This window comes from Salmo salar, chromosome 09 (genome assembly GCF_965601325.2).
Source record: "Salmo salar chromosome 09, fSalSal1, whole genome shotgun sequence".
In the NCBI taxonomy this organism is placed as follows: domain Eukaryota; kingdom Metazoa; phylum Chordata; class Actinopteri; order Salmoniformes; family Salmonidae; genus Salmo; species Salmo salar.
Window position 1 is genome coordinate 30,052,375 of NC_138299.1, and position 23,613 is coordinate 30,075,987.

At 41.8% G+C, this 23,613-nt stretch overlaps 1 protein-coding gene and 1 long non-coding RNA gene across 6 annotated transcripts; one reads left to right on the forward strand and one right to left on the reverse strand.

The window, feature by feature from the left end:
* The first annotated feature begins 451 nt into the window (after nt 1-451).
* Nucleotides 452-7,811, forward strand: LOC106611161 (uncharacterized). Its single transcript, XR_014378738.1, has 3 exons — nt 452-1,537; nt 1,707-1,765; nt 2,219-7,811. It is a non-coding gene; the product is annotated as an uncharacterized LOC106611161 (long non-coding RNA).
* A 929-nt stretch (nt 7,812-8,740) lies between these two features.
* On the reverse strand, nt 8,741-23,215 carry LOC106611162 (uncharacterized). 5 transcript variants are annotated; one of them, XM_045723564.2, is made up of 8 exons: nt 23,113-23,215; nt 22,944-23,019; nt 21,473-21,611; nt 11,496-11,655; nt 11,247-11,316; nt 11,019-11,132; nt 10,626-10,715; nt 8,741-10,505 (listed from the first exon to the last, which is right to left on the reverse strand). In XM_045723564.2, exons 3-8 carry the CDS (start codon nt 21,604-21,606, stop codon nt 9,595-9,597), a joined length of 1,479 nt encoding a protein of 492 aa, XP_045579520.2. In that variant the 5' UTR covers nt 21,607-21,611; nt 22,944-23,019; nt 23,113-23,215; the 3' UTR covers nt 8,741-9,594. The 5 variants fall into 5 exon arrangements, with proteins under 5 accessions (XP_045579520.2, XP_045579519.2, XP_045579521.2 ...); XM_045723563.2 differs by having other exon boundaries at nt 21,473-21,614; nt 23,113-23,214; XM_045723565.2 differs by having other exon boundaries at nt 11,589-11,655; nt 21,473-21,614; nt 22,944-23,171.
* Between the last annotated feature and the right edge of the window lie 398 nt (nt 23,216-23,613).

Sequence of the window (23,613 nt, forward strand, 5' to 3'; positions counted from 1 at the left end):
CTGCTGTCAAGACATGGCCAAGATATATCAAACTAATTGCTCCATTCTTTTTGTCACTAATCATCCCCATTTTATTGTGTTCCGAGTTAGGAAAAGAGTCAGGACCAGTGGTTGGTAGCATCTGTTTGGCTATAGCTTACTCTTAGCTCATGCCGTTCAGTTACATGGACTTTTCTCATGTCACGTTTTCTACTGCAACTCATTTGATCAAGATATACATTTTTCTTTTGAAGTTTTGGAATAAAACAATCAATTGCTTCAGAATTGTTTATAAGCCAATTTAGAGGTGAGGTTATCTACTTCGCTGTTGGCTATTTAGAAAAGTTGGAACAAATATTTAAAAGGAGGGGTTTTATCCAACTGGAATTTTCTAACTGTGCGGTATCTTACTTGTCCTCTATACAACGTGATGGAGAGGGAGGAGTTTTCGGTCTCCTCGCCATAGGATTGTAAGCGGTTGTTATTGAGCGTCTCGGTCCAGTCTAGCTGTTCTCATCCGGACACCCATGAGACTCAGGCAGGCACCGTAAAAGCTTTACAGTGGGCTAGAAGGCTATCTACAGAACTTCTGATGGTGACGACACTCGGCGGGGCAATTGTAGGATTGTAAACAGTGCGCTTTTAGACAGTGTTCTTAAATGGATGGAGACGTCATGGACCTCAGAGGAACACAATAACATTTGGAAAGTTTCACCAAATGCCCTCTTGGTACTCAGATGACTTTTTAATCTAGGCGGCAATTCTGATTTCGTTTTCACATTTTCAGATTTCGTTTTTTTTTATGATTCCATTGTGCCACAGAGAGAATGACCGCTTTCACCCCGTGCATAAATTAACTGAATTATTGTACGAGCTACTGCGTGGAGACAAGTTAATGTTTAACTTCTGAGTTCTTAGATTTCTTGGTGGGGGGCCAACGCGAACTGGAAATGGGAGCGTGCCTTTGCTGTGCCTTGTAAGTTTTTACAGCCTGGTGCCAAGGGACAACAACAACAACAACATGGGTAGCGGTAGTAGTCGAGGAAAGAAGGTTGCTCCTTCCAGTGTCAACGAGATAAACTCATTCAGAAGAGATGACAACACAGTCCACGTTTTGAAAGAGGAAAGACACTTGTTCAAACCATTGAAAATAACCAAATCTACGAATTTAAGTCAGTCACGAAATAGAGCGCAACACGACTGCCACAGTGAAGGACACGATTCTGAATTTTCCGTAGAGGATGATGACATTGATGTGGAACTGAATCGAGTTCTACAGGAATATGACAATCGGGAATTGCGTTCCAAGAGGAAAACGTATCAAACGAAACCTTTCATCAGGTCTAATACATATGGGTTATGTCATTCCAGTCGAGTCCACAATGAAAGCGTTTTCAATTCAACCCCACACTGGCAGAGTTCTGAATTGTCGGAGGGGAGTGGGGCATGTTGTCCAGATAACGGTTCTGTTGGAGTCAAGGACAAGAAAGGCATCCCAGTCTTCAACCAGTTTTGCAAAAATACACAAATTCAGTTCTCAAGCGGCGCTCAGGAAAATGTAAGAATATTATTTTATCTAATTCTGGTCAGTTGTGATGGACAAGGATAATCAAATTGACAGCATGTTGATCTACGATTTCCTGTTTTAAAATTACTTGTGCATGTTTTAAGTTATCTGCAAACTCTATATTGTTTTCTGCCAACTCTGTTGTCAAAACTCTTAACAGGACTTGTTGACAACGGGGTCAGCTTGTGTGGAGTCAGTGCCTCGAGCAGAAACAGACTCGTAAGTAGCCTATCCTGCTCTTTCATAAATTATTCATTTTTAGCTCAGTGTCGCACACACACGATTTCTGTAGTAACTGAAGATCGGGCAAGATCAAATTCACCTTGAGCATATCAAAATACCAAGCCATTGTGCTTTGGGCAGATCAGATTAGTTCCACGTCTGCAAACAACTTGTTTTATTGTGGCTCATTTATTTATATTCTTTACAACATGGAAATATGCTGTAAATAAAGACCGTAATAACATATCTAATTGTAAATGTAAATAATTTGGAAATAGACCGTGGCTATATAGATATGGCCTTTATGCCGTACTGATTGAGCCCATTTGCGCATCAGAATTTGGTCCACAGTTTCATTCAACCTATTTCTTTAGGCTATGTCTGAAACCCTCTCTGCCAGTTATTTTATTGTTCTTACAATTATTGAGATATCTATCGGTTCCTCCCCAGAGTCCTGGACGATGGCAATGGCCCCTCTCTCTCCATGCCTGTTATTCTGTACGATGGATCAGAAGTGGACCTGATGGAGACCATAGAGAGAGAGTTTAGTTGACCTCACAGGAGAGACTAAAATAGCAGGATAACTTTTTAACCAAATATTTGTTTTTTGAATGAATGAATGGTGGATGTGCATAATGATGGAGGAATTCAGATATGATGCCATTGTTTTAGCACTACCCACAGATTAAGTAACTGGCCAGTATTTCCAAATGTATATGAAATAGGACCTATAATTAACTACAATAGGAATTTAATAATTTTCCTTAAAAAAACTGGCAATTAAGTATGTTAAAAAGCAGTTTTTCTGTGTTGGAATGGTGTTGGCGTACTCCAACAACAGAATGGTGTGGGCGTATACCATTCATTAAAAATGTTAAGGCGAGTAGACTGCTGATTGCCCAGCTGACATCTTCCTCTATGAGGAAATAGCAACAAAATAAATGTAAACGGTCTGTTTGAGGTGGTTTTTTTCCCAATTTATGCTTTGGCCAAAAATAAGAGTATAGAATGAGTGAACAACATTATTTGAGTTAAGAGAATATTAACTTTTAAAAGTGAGATTTCCACAGGATAGTTACTTTAAACTAGGATATGTGACATGGTTCAATGTGCCACTAAATCAGCACAATCTACTTTTTAGTTTTTTCCAATTGCCGCCATCTTGGAGCTACAATCGGGATCAAGTTTACTGTGCTAAAGCAGATACAAAAAAAGAGTAATAGAGACCATTATACAATATAGCAAACTCTTTTATGCATGTCCACTATTGATCAAATCAAATTTTATTTTTCACATGTTTCATAAAAACAGCAATGCAGAGAGAAAAATCGAGAAAAAAAATATATATATTTAACACAAGGAATAAATACACAGTGAGTGATGATAACTTGGCTACATACATGGGGTACCAGTACTGAGTCGATGTGCAGGGGTACGAGGTAATTGAGGTAGATATGTACAGTTCATATAGGTAGGGTCAGTGTTTTATTCGAGACTGAGTCAAGACCGAGACCAGAAAAATGACAGTACAATTCAAGACCATGATTGTAATTGTGTAAAATCGGCACCATAATACAAGTTAAAAATGTCCAGTAATTCTGTGTTCCTATTTCAGAAGAACATATGGATTCTTTAGAACAGGGATTCGTAAACTTTTTCAGCCTGGGACCGAAATGAGAAATGCTGTGTTTTCCTGGGACCCAAACTTATGAAAACATGCCCCCTTTTCGAGATCCTAAGTGAGATTTGTTTGGGGCGGGCACCCCACCTCACGGGCAAACATTTTTAGTGGCCCTTCTCTTGACTGCATAGAGAAAAAAGTTTTAAAGTTAATTTCCAGCAATTCTACACATTCGGCAATTGGGAGAGAAAATGCTGCAGTGTTAAAGCACGTGTTCTGCACGTCTGAACATTTTGCCATGAGAGGGAGAAAGCATTTAGAAATTTTATAAAACATTTCATGCAATTCTACTCATTTTGCCATGTGGCAGAGATAAGAAAATTGCATTTTTAAAGCTAATTTCCTGCAATTCTACACATTGGGCCATGACTTATGCCTTGTTAATATAATATCTGAGTGAGAGTGACTAACAAAATCAATGTGGGCCCCCAGTAGGTCAGGGCCCATGGGCACATGCCCTGCTTGTCCGGTCGGTATTCGTCCATGAAAGCTACAAGTTTAGATAGCTGGCTAGACTAACTTACCAATCTAAAAATTGTTAGCTGAGATGGCTAATTGAGTGACAAACATAAAAAGAGAAAAGCTGCTGATGCACAACCAAATTTCAAAATTTCACCTTGTGTATTCTACTATTCTACATGAAATGTGTGGTCCTTTGTAGCTCAGTTGGTAGAGCATGGGGCTTGTAAGGGTAGGCAGTTCAATTCCCAGGACCACCCATAGATAAAATGTATGCACCCATGACTGTGAGTCACTTTGGATAAAGGCTTCTGCTAAATGGCATATTTTCTAACTCTCAACAGTAATTTGAGACCCTGACTCCCTACTAATAAAAAAAAACAACTGCAACCCATACTTTAAGAAAGGCTGCTTTAGACATTCAGAATGGTGAAAAAATGCCTGCTGAGTGCAAATAGGGAGCCACTCTACAAATCATCACTAACCCAAACAGATCTATAATAGATAAAAATACAACTTCCTCCGGTCTCCCCTTACTAATAGTGAGGACACAACTTTAAATCATTCCCCCCACTCTTCCCTACCAGCGAATTAAGGAAGTTCTGACGAGCGCGACAAAGTTTGAGGATATTTTTCAACAAAAGTTAAGGACAGTAATGTTACGAGTAAAGTAGGAAGCCCTGGTTTCGATAGGTGATAAGATATTGTCATAAAAGGGGTGTGGATATTTGGCCTGGCAAAGCGGCTTTATGCGCTGACTGAATGGGAGCCGAAATTCTGAAGGTTTTACTCTACTGGTCTCGTCTGGTCTCAGGAAGAAATTACAAGTCCTCATTGTCCGAGACCAAGTCAAGACCGAATAAATAAGTATCAGACACAGAGATTAGACGAAGAGACTCAATATCTGGTCTTGAGTACTACAACACTGGGTAGGGGTAAAGTGACTATAGGCAAAAGGATAAATAATAAACAGTAGCAGCAGCGTATGTGATGAGTCAAAAGAGCAAAAAGGGTGAATGAAGATAGTCCGGGTAGCTATTTGGTTAACTAATTATCAGTCCTATGGCTTGGAGGTAGAAGCTGTTCAGGGTACTGTTGGTTACAGACTTGGTGCATCTGTACCGCTTGCTGTGCGGTAGCAGGGAGAACAGCCTATGACATGGGTGTCTGGAGTCTTTGACAATTTTTAGGGCCTTCCTTTGACACCGCCTGGTATAGAGGTCCTGAATGGCAGGGAGCTCGGCCTCAGTGATGTACTGGGTCGTACGCATTGCTCTCTGTAGCGCCTTGCGGTCAGATGCCAAACAGTTGCCATACCAAGTGGTGATGCAGCCAATCAAGATGCTCTCAATGGTGTAGCTGTGGGACTTTTAGAGGATCTGAGGGCCCATGCCAAATATTTTCAGCCTCCTGAGATCGAAGAGGCATTGTCGTGCCTTCTCCACGACTGTTGGTGTGTGTGAACCATGTTAATTAATTCTTTAGTGATGTGGGCACAGAGGAACTTTAAGCTCTTGATTAGTGCCATATTGACGCAGATTTATATATATATATATATACACACACACTGTACCAGTCAAAGGTTTGGACACACCTAATCATTCAAAGGTTTTTCTTTAATTGTACTATTTTATACATTGTAGAATAATAGTGAAGACATCAAAACTATGAAATAACACATATGGAATCATGTAGTAAAAATGTGCAGCACTCTATCACTCTCCTTCTTGGTCAAATAGCCCTTACACAGCCTGGAGGTGTGTTTTGGGTCATTGTCCTGTTGATAAACAAATGATAGTCCCACTAAGCGCAAACCAGATGGGATGGCGTATTGCTGCAGAATGCTGCGGTAGCCATGATGGTTGTGTGCCTTGAATTCTAAATAAATCACATACAGTCACTAGCAAAGCACCTCCACACCATCACACCTCCTCGTCCATGCTTCACGATGGGAACCACACATGCGGAGATCATCCGTTTACCTACTCCACATCTCACAAAGACACGGCAGTTGGAAACAAAAAAAATCACATTTGGACTCATCAGACCAAAGGACAGATTTCCACCATTCTAATATGCATTGCTCATGTTTCTTGGCCCAAGCAAGTCTCTTCTTGTTATTGGTGTCCTTTAGTAGTGGTTTCTTTGCAGCAATTAGACCAGGAAGGCCAGATTCACTCAGTTTCCTCTTAACAGTTGATGTTGAGATGTGTCTGTTACTTTATTTGGGCTGAAATCTGAGGTGCAGTTAACTCTAATGAACCTACCCTCTGCAGAATAGGTAACTGGGTCTTCCTTTCCTGTGGCGGTCCTCATGAAAGCCTGTTTCATCAAAGCGCTTGATGGTTTTTGTGACTGCACTTGAAGAAAGTTGTTGACATTTCCCGGATTGACTGACCTTCATGTCTTAAAGTAATAATGGACTGTCATTTCTCTTTGCTTATTTGAGCTGTTCTTACCATAATATGTACTTGGTCTTTTATCAAATAGGGCTAACACAGCTGATTGGCTCAAACGCATTAAGAAGGAAAGAAATTCCACAAATTAACTTTTAACAAGGCACACCTGTTAATTGAAATGCATTCCAGGTGACTACCTCATGAAGCTGGTTGAGAGAATGCCAAGAGTGTGCAAAGCTGTCATCAAGGCAAAGGGTGGCTACTTTGAAGAATCTCAAATATAAACAAATCAAAATATATTTTAACACTTTTTTGGTTACTACAAGATTCCATGTGTTATTTCATAGTTTTGATGTTTTCACTATTATTCTACAATTTAGAGAAGAAAAACCCTTGAATGAGTAGGTGTGTGCAAACTTTTGACTGGTACTGTATATATAAATAAATTAAATACTGCATTTGCAGCACCATGCAGGGCTACAGACACCAACCAATCTAATAAACTATTAATTATCTCCATGGATATGTCTGTCAATGGGTAATAGACAGAATCATCCAGTGGTCTATTCCAATGTGGGATTCAACATCGTGTCAGCCCACAAAATTGCTGCAGAAACAATTCGGTCTTACAAAACATTTGGCATTGAGCAATGTCCTTGTAGTTTTGTAGTCTTAATGTTGCGAATTTCAAAGTCTGGCATTCTCTGGATTTATGGTGTTTTCAAAACAACTGGGAACTCGGAAACAAACAAGGCCGAATCATGATGACGTCATTGATCTTCAAGTCGTAGCTCTAGAAAGAGGCCGGATTTACTATTCTGAGTTGGATGACCGTTCAAAATGTATTTTCCCAGTCGGAGCTTGTTTATTCCGATTTCCCAGTCTAGAGTAAAACAGCTCAAAGACCACTTATTTCAACAAGGCTTATGGGCATGCTATAATAGTTGAGCGAAAGGCATGTTTTTCTCTCAATGCCTACTTTTAAAAGGTATGTGCTAGGGATGTGTATTTAAGTTTAATTTCCTGACCATAGTTCTTGCGGTGTTCCCACCCTTCTGAGGAAGGGTGGGGACAGTATCCAGCAGGATTTAGAGGGGCTGAATGTGACACATTCTTTGGCATCTCACTTTCCACTGACAGAGAGAAATCCAGTAAGAGATAGTGAGTTGTACTTCCCCACTGTGGTGAGAAAAGTTAATTGCATCTGCACACAGAAGCACTTAAACAATATTTTGAATTGGAATTCTGATACATGTGTTTAATTTCAAATTAAATAGTTGGAATGAATGAGGTACAGATTTGCAATGTGGTATTGTAATGGTGTATTACATCTGTCCTCTTGTATTTCATTCTGCTCAGCCTATATGTTCTAATAATGACAATAGACATTTTACAACACTGAATTAATATTTGTTTTATATTGTACGTAAATTCTAAATGATTGGTTTTACCCCTCACCTGTAAAGCTTTGAATAAATAAATGGAAATGCCAACTTGCCCACTATTTACTAAAACTACATACTGTGTACTAATAGTACAACATACTATTTACAATGTACTGTTTAGTAAAAATGTATGCAGTAAGCAACAAATATCAACATACCACTCAGCCATACTGAAAAGGCATCATCTAATGCTCAAACGCGTTTGTTCCCTGCTATTTATACATTTTTGTAGAGCGGGTCCCCTATTCTGATTATCAGCTGTTGTCAAATACTTGTGTGAAAAGACAATTATCTTCCTCAATAGTGTGCAGCAAATTCATAGAGCTAGTTAGAGGACACAACAATGTATCTGTCCCATTATGGCGTCTGTAAGAGCATGGGCAGCACCATTGAGGACATCTCCATTTTAAAGTAGTACATTTTAGTACAGTTGGTAAACAAACTGAAAGGTTGCATACTGCCATCCGGAGTGTGTTGTCTGAACAGGTATAAAGCCAAGGTTGGCGATTTACTGCCCCTACAGTTATGTAATGTTTGTGCACAAGTATAATTCATTGGCTGATCTATCCTTGGACCTGGATGGAATTATTTTAGCCTTCCTTAACCCATAGTAAGTCCCATCCAGTTAACTACTTCAAAATGGTGAAAGTCCTCAATGCCCATGATAAAACAAGTTTTTGGCCACTGGAGTCCTCTGTCATTCTCTATGCGCAAATTCTACTTGATTTAAAGCCAAAATTAGTATGACATCCTTGCACTTAAAGCATACTACATTTTCTAAATGACACATACTATAAAACATTTTTGCATACCCAAAAAGCCTTCTATTTAAGTATGGGTATTCGGACACACCCATAATGTTGTCCATTTAATTTGTTGATATACATTATTTATTAAGAATGCACCACTATTGTCATTAAAGTATAATGTTTGTAATTCTAGAGAGGGAGAGAATCTTAAGTGGACCAAGTTGAATGAATCTCAAAGAAACCTGTAACTCAATGATTTATTACTGTGTAATTGCCACTTCACACTGTAATGTGTTAGTAAATACAAACATAAAGCCTACTCTGGAACATGTTAGGTGACCCAGTTCTACTCTGGGCTTAGGGTCCTTCCTTATGGAATATGTAGCATAGCATTGTACGGAGTTCAATGCAAAGCTAATGAAAGGACTGGAAATAGTGTATATGAAGGATAGGACAGTGAGATACCCGTCTCATATGAGATCGTATAAGATATGTACTGGGTACAACCCTTATCTTCATCATCTGAGACATGTTCCACCAGAAATGACACAGTTGAGTCTATATAAATATAATTGATGACGTAACACACATTTGAAGTCTTATGAGATATTCTACAATGATCATCCCTCCATCTCTCCACTTCTCTCTGGTAATGGAGGTGAAAATCCCTCCGGTTCCTCGTCCTCCGATGGAAGCACAGGTGGTGGGGTGGTACTTTTACTAAGCTTCTTTCTCACTCTAGCGTACATTGGATTCCACCCCGTCACAGAAACCCTCCTCTGCCACTGAGAGAGGGCTTGTAAGGTCAAGCCCTTCTCCTGGCTCTGTGACTGTGGTTCTTATTGGCTCATCGTCAGGCAGTGTGGTTGCGCTCAATTTATGGACCAGTTCAGCAATGGTTTCATACGCAGGGGTTATCTGATCCCCTGGCTCTGTGACTGTGGTTGTGATAGGGTCATCGTCAGGCAGTGTGGTTGCACTCGAATCCTGGACCAGTTCAGCTATAGTATCATAGCCTGGGCTTTCCAGGTCCGCTGGCTCGGTGACTGTGGTTGTGTCATCGTCAGAATGTGTGGTGGAGTTATGGACCAGTTCAGCTATGGTTTGAGAGCCTGGGGTTGCCAGGTCCACTTCCAGAGGGTTCATCAGGATTGGGCTCCCCAATGATCTCATAGGTACGCTGAGGTTGGACACACAGAGAAAGCCCCTGGTTCTGGTCCTCACCCTCCACATGAACCTCTACTTCAAGCTGAGGGTTAAAGCTGGAGCTGAACTCCGCAGGGTTCTCCAGGAGGTCAATGTCATTCATGATGGGGAATTCCACAGGTGCAAGGCTGTCCACAATGGGGACATCTATGATGGGAGCATCCAGCTCCAGGGTGTCAAGAATATTTATGATGGGGGTATCTGGAGTGTCAAGGTCATTGATGACAGGGATGTCCACAGGTTCAAGGCTGTTTACAATAAGAGCGTCCAGCACCAGTGTGTCAAGACTGTTGATGACTGGGGCATCCAGGTTCTCTAAGCCAACTGGAGCATTCAGGATATCAAGGTCATTCATGACAGTGGCATCTGCATGTTCAACAGGTTCAAGGCTGCTCACGATGGGTGCATCCACAATTGGGGCTTGCAGAGGTTCAAGGCTGTTCACAATGGTGACATCCATGATGGGGAGATCCACGATGGGGGCTTCCACAGATTCAAAACTACTCACGATGTGGACATTCACATTGGGGACTTCCACAGGTTCAAGAATGCTCACGATGGGGACAACCAGAGGTTCAAGGATGGGGACAGCAACAGGTTTAAGGCTGCTCATGATGGGGACCTCCACAATGGGGACATCAACAGGTTCAAAACTGCTCACGATTGTGGCATCTAGGGTGTCCTCTGAATAGACAGGTGGGGATAAAGATTCAAGGGGGGTGTCGACTTCCACCATGACAATGGGGGCTGGGATAAAGTGGAGCTCAGGTGTGAAGTTCAGGACATCACTCAGGTCACCTACAAGGTGAGAGAAGTAGTAAATAATTGAGAAGTTTCACTTAACCTGAAGCTTGGCCAAAGAGAGATTGAGCCCCATTAGTTTGAGGAAATGCACACGGATGATTTGAGATTGCCTACCAATGTCGACGGTTGCTGGAGGCGAAGGAGATATAATCGTCATGACCATGGGGGTTCTGTTGGCAATCTGCAAGGCACTTGGAGAATCACCTGCAGGGCATCAATAGACACCTGTTAAACTCACCCACTACACTTGTGCTATGTCCCAATAATATCTAGCTTATTCTAAAAATGTTCAGTTGTTCTACTTCCCACAAATCTAATAGAATTGGATTGGTGGAGGCAAGGGAGTTTATATCAATATTTCTTATGCCAGTAATTTCCTTTCAAGTCGGTGAAGGGAAGTGAACATGTTGGGAGGTAGGAGAGATTGGGACGCAACCAGACACATGTAAGAAATACGGAGGGAGAGAAACTTAGAGAGAGTGAAACAGAGATTGGTGAAGGTAGCACCTTGATCAGGTGCCTCCCTGTGGCTCCTCCAGGGTTTCAACCAGGTGACATCCTGCTCAGCAGGAGGCTGATCCGGTACACCAATGACACTGTCCTCAGGTCTGGGACTGAAATCTAACCAAGGAGGAGATGAAAACCGAACACACACTGTAAAACTACCATTTCTCCTCTCTGCTCGTTGTAATTACTTAACACCTGAAAAAAAAGTGGAACAGTTGGGTTTCCCACCACTCTCATCTTTTCTGATGTCATTGATCATTGGGTTCTCCCTGGCGGCCAGGGCATCTTCTAGCTTCACCTGTCAATCAAATATCATCATCAGCAAATGACATCACAGCTATACTGGGTTCAGAATAACCCATCTCTCACCACTGGTCTCTAGACAAAGTACTCACAAAATGATTCCATCCATTGCATCCCTCCCTTCACCCCCTTGAACCCTTCTACTCATTCCTTGCTTCCTACGTATCTCCCTACCTCCAATCTAACCGACTTCTGAGCGCCCACCCCAAGTGTAACCCTGGTCAGGACATAGCTGTCATCATTGTTGTTGCCCGTCCCATCTCTCACCACTCTGACCAGCTGTGACTGGGTTCTGTCCACCTCCTCACCACCATCCCGGAGCGTAAAGGAATGCCTGTGGAACAACACAAACTAGAGAATCAGAACTTGTACAAGAAATATCTACCAATGCTTACAGTACGCTTAGCCAGCAGCATACCACCCTGTATCCCAGTGCTGGCCTGCCTCTGAAGGTAGGCAGGGTCGGTCCCTGGATGGGGGACCAGATGCTGCTGGAAGTGGTGTTGGAGGACCAGTAGGAGGCACTATCCCCTCTAGCCTAAGAAGATCCCAATGCCCCAGGGTAGTGAAGGGGACATTGCACATTCATCTTTCGGATGGGACGTTAAACGTGTATCCTAACTCTCTGTGGTCATTAAAAATCTCATGGCACGAGTAGGGCTGTTAACCTCGGTGTTCTGGCAAAATTTCCAACCTGGTCGCATTTCCATAATAGCCACCTAATAATCCTACTCATTACTAATCGGCATATATCACTCCTCACCTCTCCACCATACTAACTGATGTGTGGTGAACGTTCTGCTTCTACAAAGCTACACACACACGGAAAGTATTTAGATCCCTTGACTTTTTACACATTTTATTACGTTACAGCCTTATTCTAAAACCGATAAAAAAATATATAAAATCCTCAACACACACACACACACACACACACACACACACAATAATGACAAAGCAAAAACAAGTTAAGAATTTTTTGCCAATGTATTAAAAGCAACATTTTAAGTATATAACATTTACATAAGTATTCAGACCCTTTACTCAGAACTTTGTTGAAGCACTTTTGGCAGCGATTACAGCCTCAAATCTTGTATAATGCTACAAGCTTGGCACACCTGTATTTGGGGAGTTTCTCCCATTCTTCTCCGCAGATCCTCTCAAGCTCTGTCAGGATGGATGGGAAGCGTCGATGCACAGCCATTTTCAGGTCTCTCCAGAGATGTTCAAATCGGGTTCAAGTCCAGGATCTGGCTGGGCCACTCAAGGACATTCTGAGACTGGTCCTGAAGCCACTCCTGCATTGTCTTGGCTGTGTGCTTAGGGTAATTGTCCTGTTGGAAGGTGAACCTTTGCCCTAGTCTGAGGTCTTGAGCAGTATTTCATCCCATATCTCTGTACTTTACTCCGTTCATTTTTCCCCTCGATCCTGACTAGTCTCCCAGTCCCTGCCGCTGAACAACTTCCCCACAGCATGATGCTGCCCAACATGCTTCACTTTAAGGATGTGCCAGGTATCCTCCAGACGTGACACTTGGCCTTCAGGCCAAAGTGTTCAATCTTGTTTTCATCAGACCAGCTCATCTTGTTTCTCATGGTCTGAGAGTCTTAATGTAATTTTGGCAAACTCCAAAATGGGCTGTCATGTGCCTTTTACTGAGGAGTGGCTTCCGTCTGGCTACTCTACCATAAAAGGCATGACTGGTGGAGTGCTGCAGAGATGTTTGTCCTTCTGTAAGGTTCTCCCAACTCTACAGTTGAACTCTAGAGCTCTGTCAGAGTAACCCTTCAGTTCTTGGTCACCTCCCTGACCAAGGCCCTTCTCCCCCGCTTGCTCGGTTTGGGCGGGCAGCCAGATTTAGGAAGAGTCTTGGTGGTTCCAAACTTCTTCCAATTAAGAATGATGGAGGCCACTGTGTTTTTGGGGACCTTCAATGCTCCAGACATTTTTTGGTACCCTTCCCCAGATCTGTGCCTCGACACAATCCTGTCTCGGAGCTCTACGGACAATTCCTTCGACCTTATGGCTTGGTTTTTGCTCTGACATGCACTGTCAACTGTGGGACCTTGAATAGACAGGTGTGAGCCTTTCCAAATCATGTCCAATCAGTTTAATTTAACACAGGTGAACTCCAATCAAGTTATAGAAACATCAAGGATGATCAATGGAAACAGGATGCAACTGAGCTCAGTTTCACGTCTCATAGCAAAGGGTCTGAATACTTATGTAAATAAGGTTTGTTTTATTTTTAATACATTTGCAAAAATTTCTTAAAGCCCGTTTTCGCTTTGTCATTATGGGGTACTGTATGTAAATTGTGAGGAACATGTATTTAATCCATTTTAGAATAAGACTAACGTAACAAAATATGGATAAAGTCAAGGGGTCTGAATACTTTCCGAATACACTGTAGTTCCATACATTTTTGCAGCTGGTACTGGGGGACCTTCAAATGAGTTTTGGGAAACCTGTGGGCATCCTAGAGCAAAGCAACTGACATACATCTTTCCACAGATGGGGTCATGTTAGTGTGTAGCCAAAACTGTTTAGATGCTACAGGAAGTTGGCAGATCGGCTGTGCCAACTTCAGACAAGTCCCAAGACGCTTGTGGGGGTTGTAGAGCAAAACAGAACACGATTGTGTTCATGAGAGTCTCATTGGTCCATAGATGGGTCATAATTAGTAAGCCAAATTGGACGCTACAGACATTGTGAGAAGACTGATTTTTGGGATGTCTCATGGTCTGACAAACACCGCTGTAGCTCTGTTACCGCAGATGCGGAAGTGCGACAGGCGCATGCAGTGGACTGAGATGTATCCAATGCAAAAAAAAAATCATCTAGCTTAAACTGACAGATTTTTATTACTATGCTAATTAGATTTCCGCAAGGGCATCGACCTTAGGGCGTTAAAGAGCAACTTCTCCTAAAAATCAACTTCTCATTTAGAAAACAGCCTTTGGTATCGGTATTTACACTGACTACAACGTGTAAATAGGATCATTTTGGTCATAAAGTCAGTCTAATGCAAAGCAGAGTTGTGTGAGACTTCACAACATAAATGGGGTCAGTTCGGGATAGTCAGTAAATTACACATGGGACAATGTTAAAATTCCAATAGCTCAAAATTACTTAACCTCAAACCAACTAAATTGTATTAATTCATATACCAATACTGAAAGCATTTAATGAGAAAACTAAAAAAAGTGCGCAACTTGAACATTGTGTAATTTATTGACAGTCCCTAACTAGCCCAGAGACACCCACAAACCACACCAAAGTTTTTTTTTTTAAACTCGATTTAACTAGGCAAGTCAGTTAAGAACAAATTCTTATTTACAATGACGGCCTACCGGGGAACAGTGGGTTAACTACCTTGTTCAAGGGCAGAACGACAGATTTTTACCTTGTCAGCTCAGGTTACTGGCCCAACACTCTAACCACTACTGTAGGCTACAGTACCTGCCACCCCGAAACAAACTCCTGTTTGAATTCAGTCATGGCCGCTATAATTTGTTAATGAACCAAATCTAAACGACACCAAATCAGGAAGTGCAATTGCCTTGTAAAAAGGTCCAATGCAGTCGTTCTTAATATCAAATAATTTCTGGGTTACAATTATGTACATTCCAGTGATTGTTTTCAATTAAACTGGAAAAGAAATGAAAAACAAAAACAGCTTCTTAGCAAAGAGTAATTTCTCAAGCAAGAATTTAGTCAGGAATGTCTGGGAGTGGTGTGAGTGGGGAGGGGAAAACTGAAAACTAGCTGTATTGGCAGAGAGGTTTGGATCTCTTTCTTATTGGTCTACTAACTCATTTACCACCACATTTACCACCACAAAACAGGCTGAAATTCGTGTGGTCTTATTAAAACTGCTCTTGCACTAAATGGGAATTATCATAATTTTCACAGTACTATTCCAACCTCAGTGTTGAAATACACTGCTCAAAAAAAATAAAGGGAACACTAAAATTACACATCCTAGATCTGAATGAATGAAATAATCTTATCAAATACTTTTTTCTTTACATAGTTGAATGTGCTGACAACAAAATCACACAAAAATAATCAATGGAAATCCAATTTATCAACCAGTGGAGGTCTGGATTTGAAGTCACTCAAAATTAAAGTGGAAAACCACACTACAGGCTGATCCAACTTTGATGTAATGTCCTTAAAACAAGTCAAAATGAGGCTCAGTAGTGTGTGTGGCCTCCACGTGCCTGTATGACCTCCCTACAACGCCTGGGCATGCTCCTGATGAGGTGGCGGATGGTCTCCTGAGGGATCTCCTCCCAGACCTGGACTAAAGCATCCGCCAACTCCTGGACAGTCTGTGGTGCAACGTGGCGTTGGTGGATGGAGCGAGACATGATGTCCCAGATGTGCTCAATTGGATTCAGGTCTGGGGAACGGGCGGGCCAGTCCATAGCATCAATGCCTTCCTCTTGCAGGAACTGCTGACACACTCCAGCCACATGAGGTCTAGCATTGTCTTGCATTAGGAGGAACCCAGGGCCAACCGCACCAGCATATGGTCTCACAAGGGGTCTGAGGATCTCATCTCGGTACCTAATGGCAGTCAGGCTACCTCTGGCAAGCACATGGAGGGCTGTGCGGCCCCCCAAAGAAATGCCACCCCACACCATGACTGACCCACCGCCAAACCGGTCATGCTGGAGGATGTTGCAGACAGCAGAACGTTCTCCACGGCGTCTCCAGACTCTGTCACGTCTGTCACATGTGCTCAGTGTGAACCTGCTTTCATCTGTGAAGAGCACAGGGCACCAGTGGCGAATTTGCCAATCTTGGTGTTCTCTGGCAAATGCCAAACGTCCTGCACGGTGTTCGGCTGTAAGCACAACCCCCACCTGTGGACGTCGGGCCCTCATACCATCCTCATGGAGTCTGTTTCTGACCGTTTGAGCAGACATGCACATTTGTGGCCTGCTGGAGGTCATTTTGCAGGGCTCTGGCAGTGCTCCTCCTGCTCCTCCTTGCACAAAGGCGGAGGTAGCGGTCCTGCTGCTGGGTTGTTGCCCTCCTACGGCCTCCTCCACATCTCCTGATGTACTGGCCTGTCTCCTGGTAGCGCCTCCATGCTCTGGACACTACGCTGACAGACACAGCAAACCTTCTTGCCACAGCTCGCATTGATGTGCCATCCTGGATGAGCTGCACTACCTGAGCCACTTGTGTGGGTTGCAGACTCCGTCTCATGCTACCACTAGAGTGAAAGCACCGCCAGCATTCAAAAAAGTGACCAAAACATCAGCCAGGAAGCATAGGAACTGAGAAGTGGTCTGTGGTTACCACCTGCAGAACCACTCCTTTATTGGGGGTGTCTTGCTAATTGCCTATAATGTCCACCTGTTGTCTATTTCATTTGCACAACAGCATGTGAAATGTATTGCCAATCAGTGTTGCTTCCTAAGTGGACAGTTTGATTTCACAGAAGTGTGATTGACTTGGAGTTACATTGTGTTGTTTAATGTTCCCTTTATTTTTTTGAGCAGTGTATATAGAAAAACACAGGAAAATTACCTTGACGACTGCACTGGGCCTTTAAGACTCCATAATGCTCAACAACTGTGGGAGGCATTGAGTCAACATGGGCCAGCATCCCTGTGGAATGCTTGACACCTTGTAGAGTCCATGCCCCAACGAAGAGGCTATTTTGAGATCAAAAGTGGGTGCAACTCAGTATTAGGAAGGTGTTCCTAATTTTTGTTCACTCAGTGTATTGTTGAACATAAAAATACTCTACAGAAGTGGTCAAACTCTTTTGAGTCAAGATTACTTTTGCAGTCAAAAAGCAAGTCTAACTTTGATAACATAGATCAGTTGGTGTAGCACTTGCAGGGCACAGCTGAGCATAAATTGTAATAATTCCCTTTGTTACAGGACTGCTGGTACACTACATGACCAAAACTATGTGGTCACCTGCCTGTCGAACATCTCATTCCAAAATCATGGGCATTCATATGAAGTTGGTCCCCCCTTTGCTGCTATAACAGCCTCCAGTCTTCTGGGAAGGCTTTCATCTAAAATGTTGGAACACTGAAAACAAGTCCCCGCAACATTCATCCACAAGAGCATTAGTGAGGTTGGGCACTGATGTTTGGCGATTGCCCTGGCTCGCAGTCGGCATTCCAATTCATCCCAAAGGTGTTCGATGGGGTTGAGGTCAGGCCAGTCAAGTTTTTCCACACTAAACTCGACAAACCATTTCTGTATGGACCTCACCTTTGTGCACGGGGGCATTGTCATGCTGAAACAGGAAAGGGCCTTCCCCAAATTGTTGCCACAAAGTTGGAAACACAGAATCGTCTAGAATGTCATTGTACACTGTGGCGAAATCCTGCACGGAGCCGTCACCGTGCGCTGCCACTAAGAAAGCATCAGCAGTAAGGAAGGAGGAAATAAAGAGCTCTTTCAGCTCTCTGGGGAGGAGCTCTTGGTTGGCGCGACAGTTTGTGTGTGCTATGCTGCAGATGTCCTTGTTGATTTTCAGCGTGTGTAGTTTATAAAGTATTTAACTCAATCATCGGTGTGACCGCTCTAGGTCGTGGTTGTATCGCATGGATTAGTAGCAACATTGTTGCGAAGCTTTGACATACAAACCATCGGACGGTCAAACAGGACAACTACAAGCCTGAAGACCACAGCTAAACTCTCTTGCCCTCTCTCTTTCTTCCCTCTATCGTTCCAGTGCTTTACACTGCAGTAGACTTTCTACTTTTTCAGCTGCACTTCCCATTGATGTTCATTTGAGCTGGACTATTATTGCCCTGCCAGAAGTGTTTGGGTGAACATTTTAGTTAAAAGGGAGGTTGCTTGCAAGTTGTGTATTGTTATTTGAACTGTATTGAGGTGGTGTGTACTAATGACATGTGGCCGAGAAGATTGTGGACATTTAAGGCCTTTGTTTTGTCTATGAACACCCCCCACATTCATACCCTCTGCACTCCTCCACTGGAAGATAATACAGATTATTGCAAATCCTCTGATGACTGGGTTCTTTCTTGTAAATTGTTTCTATGAAGTTGCTGTTCATTTGCTCTGCCATTATTATTATTGTATGAGGTATTCTTGGTGGGGTTACCCCTGTGCTGTGATGTGGGTATTATAGCCAGTGGAGAGAATACACCCCCTATCTGGTAAACAGGCTACACTCTAGGCAGTCTCTTCTGCTGATGTGTGTGGGTCTGGTAGTGGTACTCTCGCTATTCTACTCTTTTACTTTCGGCATGGTTAATACCTGCCTGGCGCCCGAACAAAATCTCTCTTTACCCCTCTCTAATAAATACCGCTACAACTGTAGCATTAAGATTTCCCTTCACTGGAACTAAGGGGCCTAGTCCGAACCATGATTTGTCCATTGGACTGCCAGATGGTGAAGCAAGATTCATCACTCCAGAGAACGCGTTTCCACTGCTCCAGAGTCCAATGGCGGCGAGCTTTACACCACCCATCCGACACTTGGCATTGCACATAGTGATCTTAGGCTTGTGTGCGGCTGCTTGGTCATAGAAACCCATTACATGAAGCTCCTGATGAACAGTTCTTGAGCTGACGATGCTTCCAGAGGCAGTTTGGAACTCAGTAGTGAGTGTTGCAAGCGAGGACAGACGATTTTTACAGGCTACGCGCTTCAGCACTCGGCAGTCCCATTCTGTGAGCTTGTGAGACCCACTTCACAGCTGTTGCGCCTAGACATTTCCACTTCACAATAACAGCACTTACAGTTGACCGGGGCATCTCTAGCAGGGTAGCAATTTGACAAAGACTTGTTGGAAAGGTGGCATCCTAAGACAGTGCCACGTTGAAAGTCACTGAGCTCTTCAGCAAGGCCGATCTACTACCAATGCTTCCCTATGGAGATTGCATGACTGTGTGCTCAATGTTATACACCTGCCAGCAACGGGTGTGGCTAAAATAGACGAATTCACTAATTTTAAGGGGTGTCCACATAGCGTAAGTACCTGTCGCTGATTATCATGGTGCTTTCCAGACAACTAGGAATTTGGAAAAATATTATGATATCAGTGAACTTCAGGTCGGAAAGAGCTCTAGAAAGGTGCCAGAGTTTCCGAGTTGGATGACAGTTCAAAACAATGTTTCTCAGTTGTATTTAAAAACATTTTCCCGAGTACTCCGTTGTCTTGAACTCACTGAAGTTGGAAGTCTGAGATTTCTGAGTTCCCAGTTGTTTTGAACACAGCATTAGTCTCAGCAGAAAGAGGGCAGCAGAGGATCTGCCTCTCACGGTCCCACTCTCTCCTTCCTTTCCTCCAGCAAGGCTGACCAGAAAGAGGGGACACAGTCTTCCACCTGATGGCGAATCTCCAGTCGCACCACATCTGCCTCAGGAACAAATTCATGTTGTTCCTATGACCAGATAGTGAAATATTCCTCTAAAATAGACAGGACTAGCTGCTAATAATAATAATAATAATAATAATAAAACCGCAGGGCTATCAGCTACTCATTCATTGCAGCTGCAGCGCGAGCAGAAGTAGAGAGAAGCTTGTTTTATGTTTTGTAGTAGTGTTGAATAAAAAGTGTTGACAGTGTTGAATAAAACTTAGACATGAACTCACTCAAAAACAGCAGCTCTTTGCTGTATTATTTGAGTCTCTAGTCATGAAATCTATCATAGGCTAGTATCAAACTTTGCTGTGGCCGGGGTCATGGAGCTATACGTAGGCACAGTGATAACTAAAAGTAGCAGAGATCACACTCTGGAACTTTGATATGTAAAGTATATTATGTTCAACAATATTGAATTTTATATTATATCAATTTATATTTTCAATATTCATGATTATATTTTTATATTCATAAATGCATGTAAGAAATGTTATGGAAATCAATACTACTCATATTACAGAGAAAGCGGTAAAGCGTCATGTGATACCAACTTTTGCTTTGTAGCACCTACAGATTAAACATTATGGAGTTTTAAAGGAAGCCTGGGTTAGGCTAAAATGTCATAAATATGCCGACTTTGATTAATTATTTCTCAATTATGCTTCCAGATACAAATGGCAAATGCAGGTCAACAATCCTTCCACCAAAGGACCCTTCTATGGATATAATTTAGTGAAATGGTCTTTGTTTGACAGTTTCGTGAGGAATGACCCATTAGTCTGATTGAACAGTTTGAACTGTTGCACTGACACTATCAAATCATTGGAGACATGCATGGAATGCAGTGTTTGAAGGTATGTGTATTCTCTCCCAGTACAAAAAAATAAATATGAAATGTATGCATTCACTACTGTAAGTGGCTCTGGATAAGAGCGTCTGCTAAATGACTAAAATGTAAAAATGTCTCTCGCTCAATTTTTTTTTTCTTTCTTTCAGACAATGAGTGACCTACTGGTGGCATCAACATATACACTTTACATTATGTACATTATGTGAAATGTGTTGTCTCGTGATGTATCGCCAGAGCGATTCCTGGAGTGTGTGTGAGCATATTAGTGCATGCATTAGAGATATAGATAGGTTTATGATTATCTAGAAGACAAAACCACTCAATATGGCATTGAAAGACTGTCACCATCAGGTGTAGAGCATCAGGAGGCTGCTGAGGGGAAGATGGCTCGTAATAATGGCTGGAACGGTGCAAATGGAATGGCATCAAACGTGAACAAAAATGTGTTTGATACCATTCCCAAGATTCCACTCATTACCACGAGCCGGTCCTCCTCAGTTCACCCCTGGGGAGGACGCGTACTCCTGCAGTGTAGAGTATGTCATGATACTCCTGCAGTGTAGAGTATGTCATGATATTGATCAAGCACACATTGATAATGATCCATAAGTACCCAGTGAGCATTCCTACATATACATTACTTTTCTAGTCATGGTTTACATGTAAAACCACTCTCGCCATAGCCACAGTGGGTAGGAGAAAGTGTTCTGTTATTTTAACCTGAGTCTATCATGTTCTGTAGGGAGGGGTGAACTGGTTGTAGCCTGGAGCACTGAACTCCATGCATGTTTCATTCATACATTAACCTACACCTCATACCTGTAATCCTGCCATGTATGGTCATATACTCAGGCATCAAATACTCTCTCTTATGCAACAAAATAAGTTATGTTCCTTTAGAATGCAAAATAGTTGATCACTGACCTTCTACAGTTAGTGCAGAGGGCGAGGATGATGGAGAGGAGGAGGAAGAGCAGAGAGAACACGACGAAATCTGAAGAGAATGACCCCAACCCTGGAACTGCCCATGGCCCCATGACCTCTCTCACCTGCACCATGGCAACTGCTGTTTTAGGGGGACACGTTAGTGAGCGAGGTGGAGAGAAAGTGGGTAGGTGAATACATGCTTTCATGTGCTTGGTTGAAAGACAAGCATTTCATCTACTGAAATAAGTGTTTAGTTTGTGTATAGTTGGATTGATTGTCAATATGGACACATTTATGGTTACATGATCAAAGAAAAGTTGCCAGAGCAGAGTACACATTTGTACACAGGATTTAGCTACACCCTACCCATGTACAGTTTGCACATAATATTATTAAAGTAATGTTTAGAGTTCTTTGTATATTCACAATGTTGACTAAATTCTCATTGGGTGATTCCTTACGAAGCTATATGACAAAAAGACCATGTTTTGAGGATTTTCAAAAAATTTAATCCAAGAATGGTTCTTTGGATGAAGGATTGTTGACATATCTAAAAGCATAATTAAGAAATAATAAAAGCTGGTATATTTCCGACATCTGGCCTAACCCAGGCTTCCTTTAAAACTCGATAATGTTTCACCTGTAGCTGCTACAAAGCAAAAATTGGTGTCATGTGAAGATTTACCTCTTGCTCTAATATGAGTAGTATTTTGATTTCAATACATTTCCTTACAGTAAGTTATGAATATTGAAAATTATAAACATAATATTTAAAAAAAATATGATGGCTTATTTTTCAATAAATTGTTGAACATAATATACTCTACAGGCATTTCAAAATTACGGATACAAATGTTAATTATTTTTTCAAAAGGAAAACGTAAGAGTGACAGACTTGTTTTGCCCTAGTTTAGTAAGGAATCACCCTATTGTCATGTAAAACCCAGCTCTGTCTGCACCCATATCTACTTTAAGGAGGTGTTGGCTGATTGCTTATGCATTTGAGGGTGAGAGCCTGCTTAGCCCCTCACAGTAGATGGTAAGACAGCAAAAACATTGCCATGATTTTAAACAAAATAGTGAGGGATTTATATTGCTGGCAGTAATCAGCACCAATATTTCAACAAAAAGAAAGAAAATGGGCTTAAAATAATAAATGTGCACATGAAAAAACAAATATTTAAAAAAAAATATTAAATAAATTATTACCACCTCCCGGACCACATCACTTACTGATGATTAAGTAAGAGTAGCTGACTTTTCCAATCACTTACTGCACTTGCTCAATCAATGATTGTGATAGCAGCAAAAAGTGTGTCTGTAGGTAAATGCAGTTATCAACGAGTGTGCAAAACATTCTAATCAAAGTAAAACAAATTGAAATGGTGATAAACACATGTTCATTATATACATGGCTTCTACAGATTGTTACAAACTAAGCTACAGTATTTCATACAAAATAGCTTACCTTGTGATTCACAGGGATAACGTGTTGATTGTTACAATCCAATCAAACGCATAACCCAAGGCCATCTGTCAACATCCTGTGTCCAATAGCAGAAAGAAAAATACTCAGTTAACATTCAGATCAAATAAACATCTGACAACTGATATCATTAAGATTGTTTATATTCTACCATTCCAAGTGTGACCTAATGTCAGTTCCATTATGTGTTCTCTGAAACACTTTCACCTGGTGGGAGGGGTCTCACTGCCAATCAATAACCCATTGATTTGAGCCAATCAAAATGGGATGCTGTTCATTGAAACACATTTTTATAGGATGATACAAAAGCCAGTGCTCATAAAAATTAGGGCGCTCGTTTTACTCCTCGCTCTGTACCTGGGGTGTATTCACTAGGAACAGAACAGAAACAGAACAAAATGGGGAAGGGCCTACATGTATTTGTAAAATAGAACGTTTTTGTTGTAAAACACAACTATTTAACAGTTTGGACTAATGATTACACCCCTGATGCAAACAATCACAAAATCCAAACAGTATATTGCAGATAAATATTGAAATAATATTGAAATGTAACATTTTCGTCCATGTAACCCATGAGCAAACACTGTAATCCTTACACACACACCATGCATGCTTGCACAAAGGAACAGGTTGTTTCGGCCACACCAGA

What these genes read in the sequence shown, in the direction of transcription:
- LOC106611162 (XM_045723564.2), bottom strand. Translation starts at nt 21,606, where the DNA reads ATGGTGCAGGTGAGAGAGGTCATGGGGCCATGGGCAGTTCCAGGGTTG. An exon ending in AGAAGTCGGTTAGATTGGAG is followed by an intron (nt 11,317 to 11,495) that starts GTAGGGAGATAC and finishes TTTGATTGACAG; the next exon opens with GTGAAGCTAGAAGATGCCCT. An exon ending in TCCAGCAACCGTCGACATTG is followed by an intron (nt 10,506 to 10,625) that starts GTAGGCAATCTC and finishes CTCACCTTGTAG; the next exon opens with GTGACCTGAGTGATGTCCTG.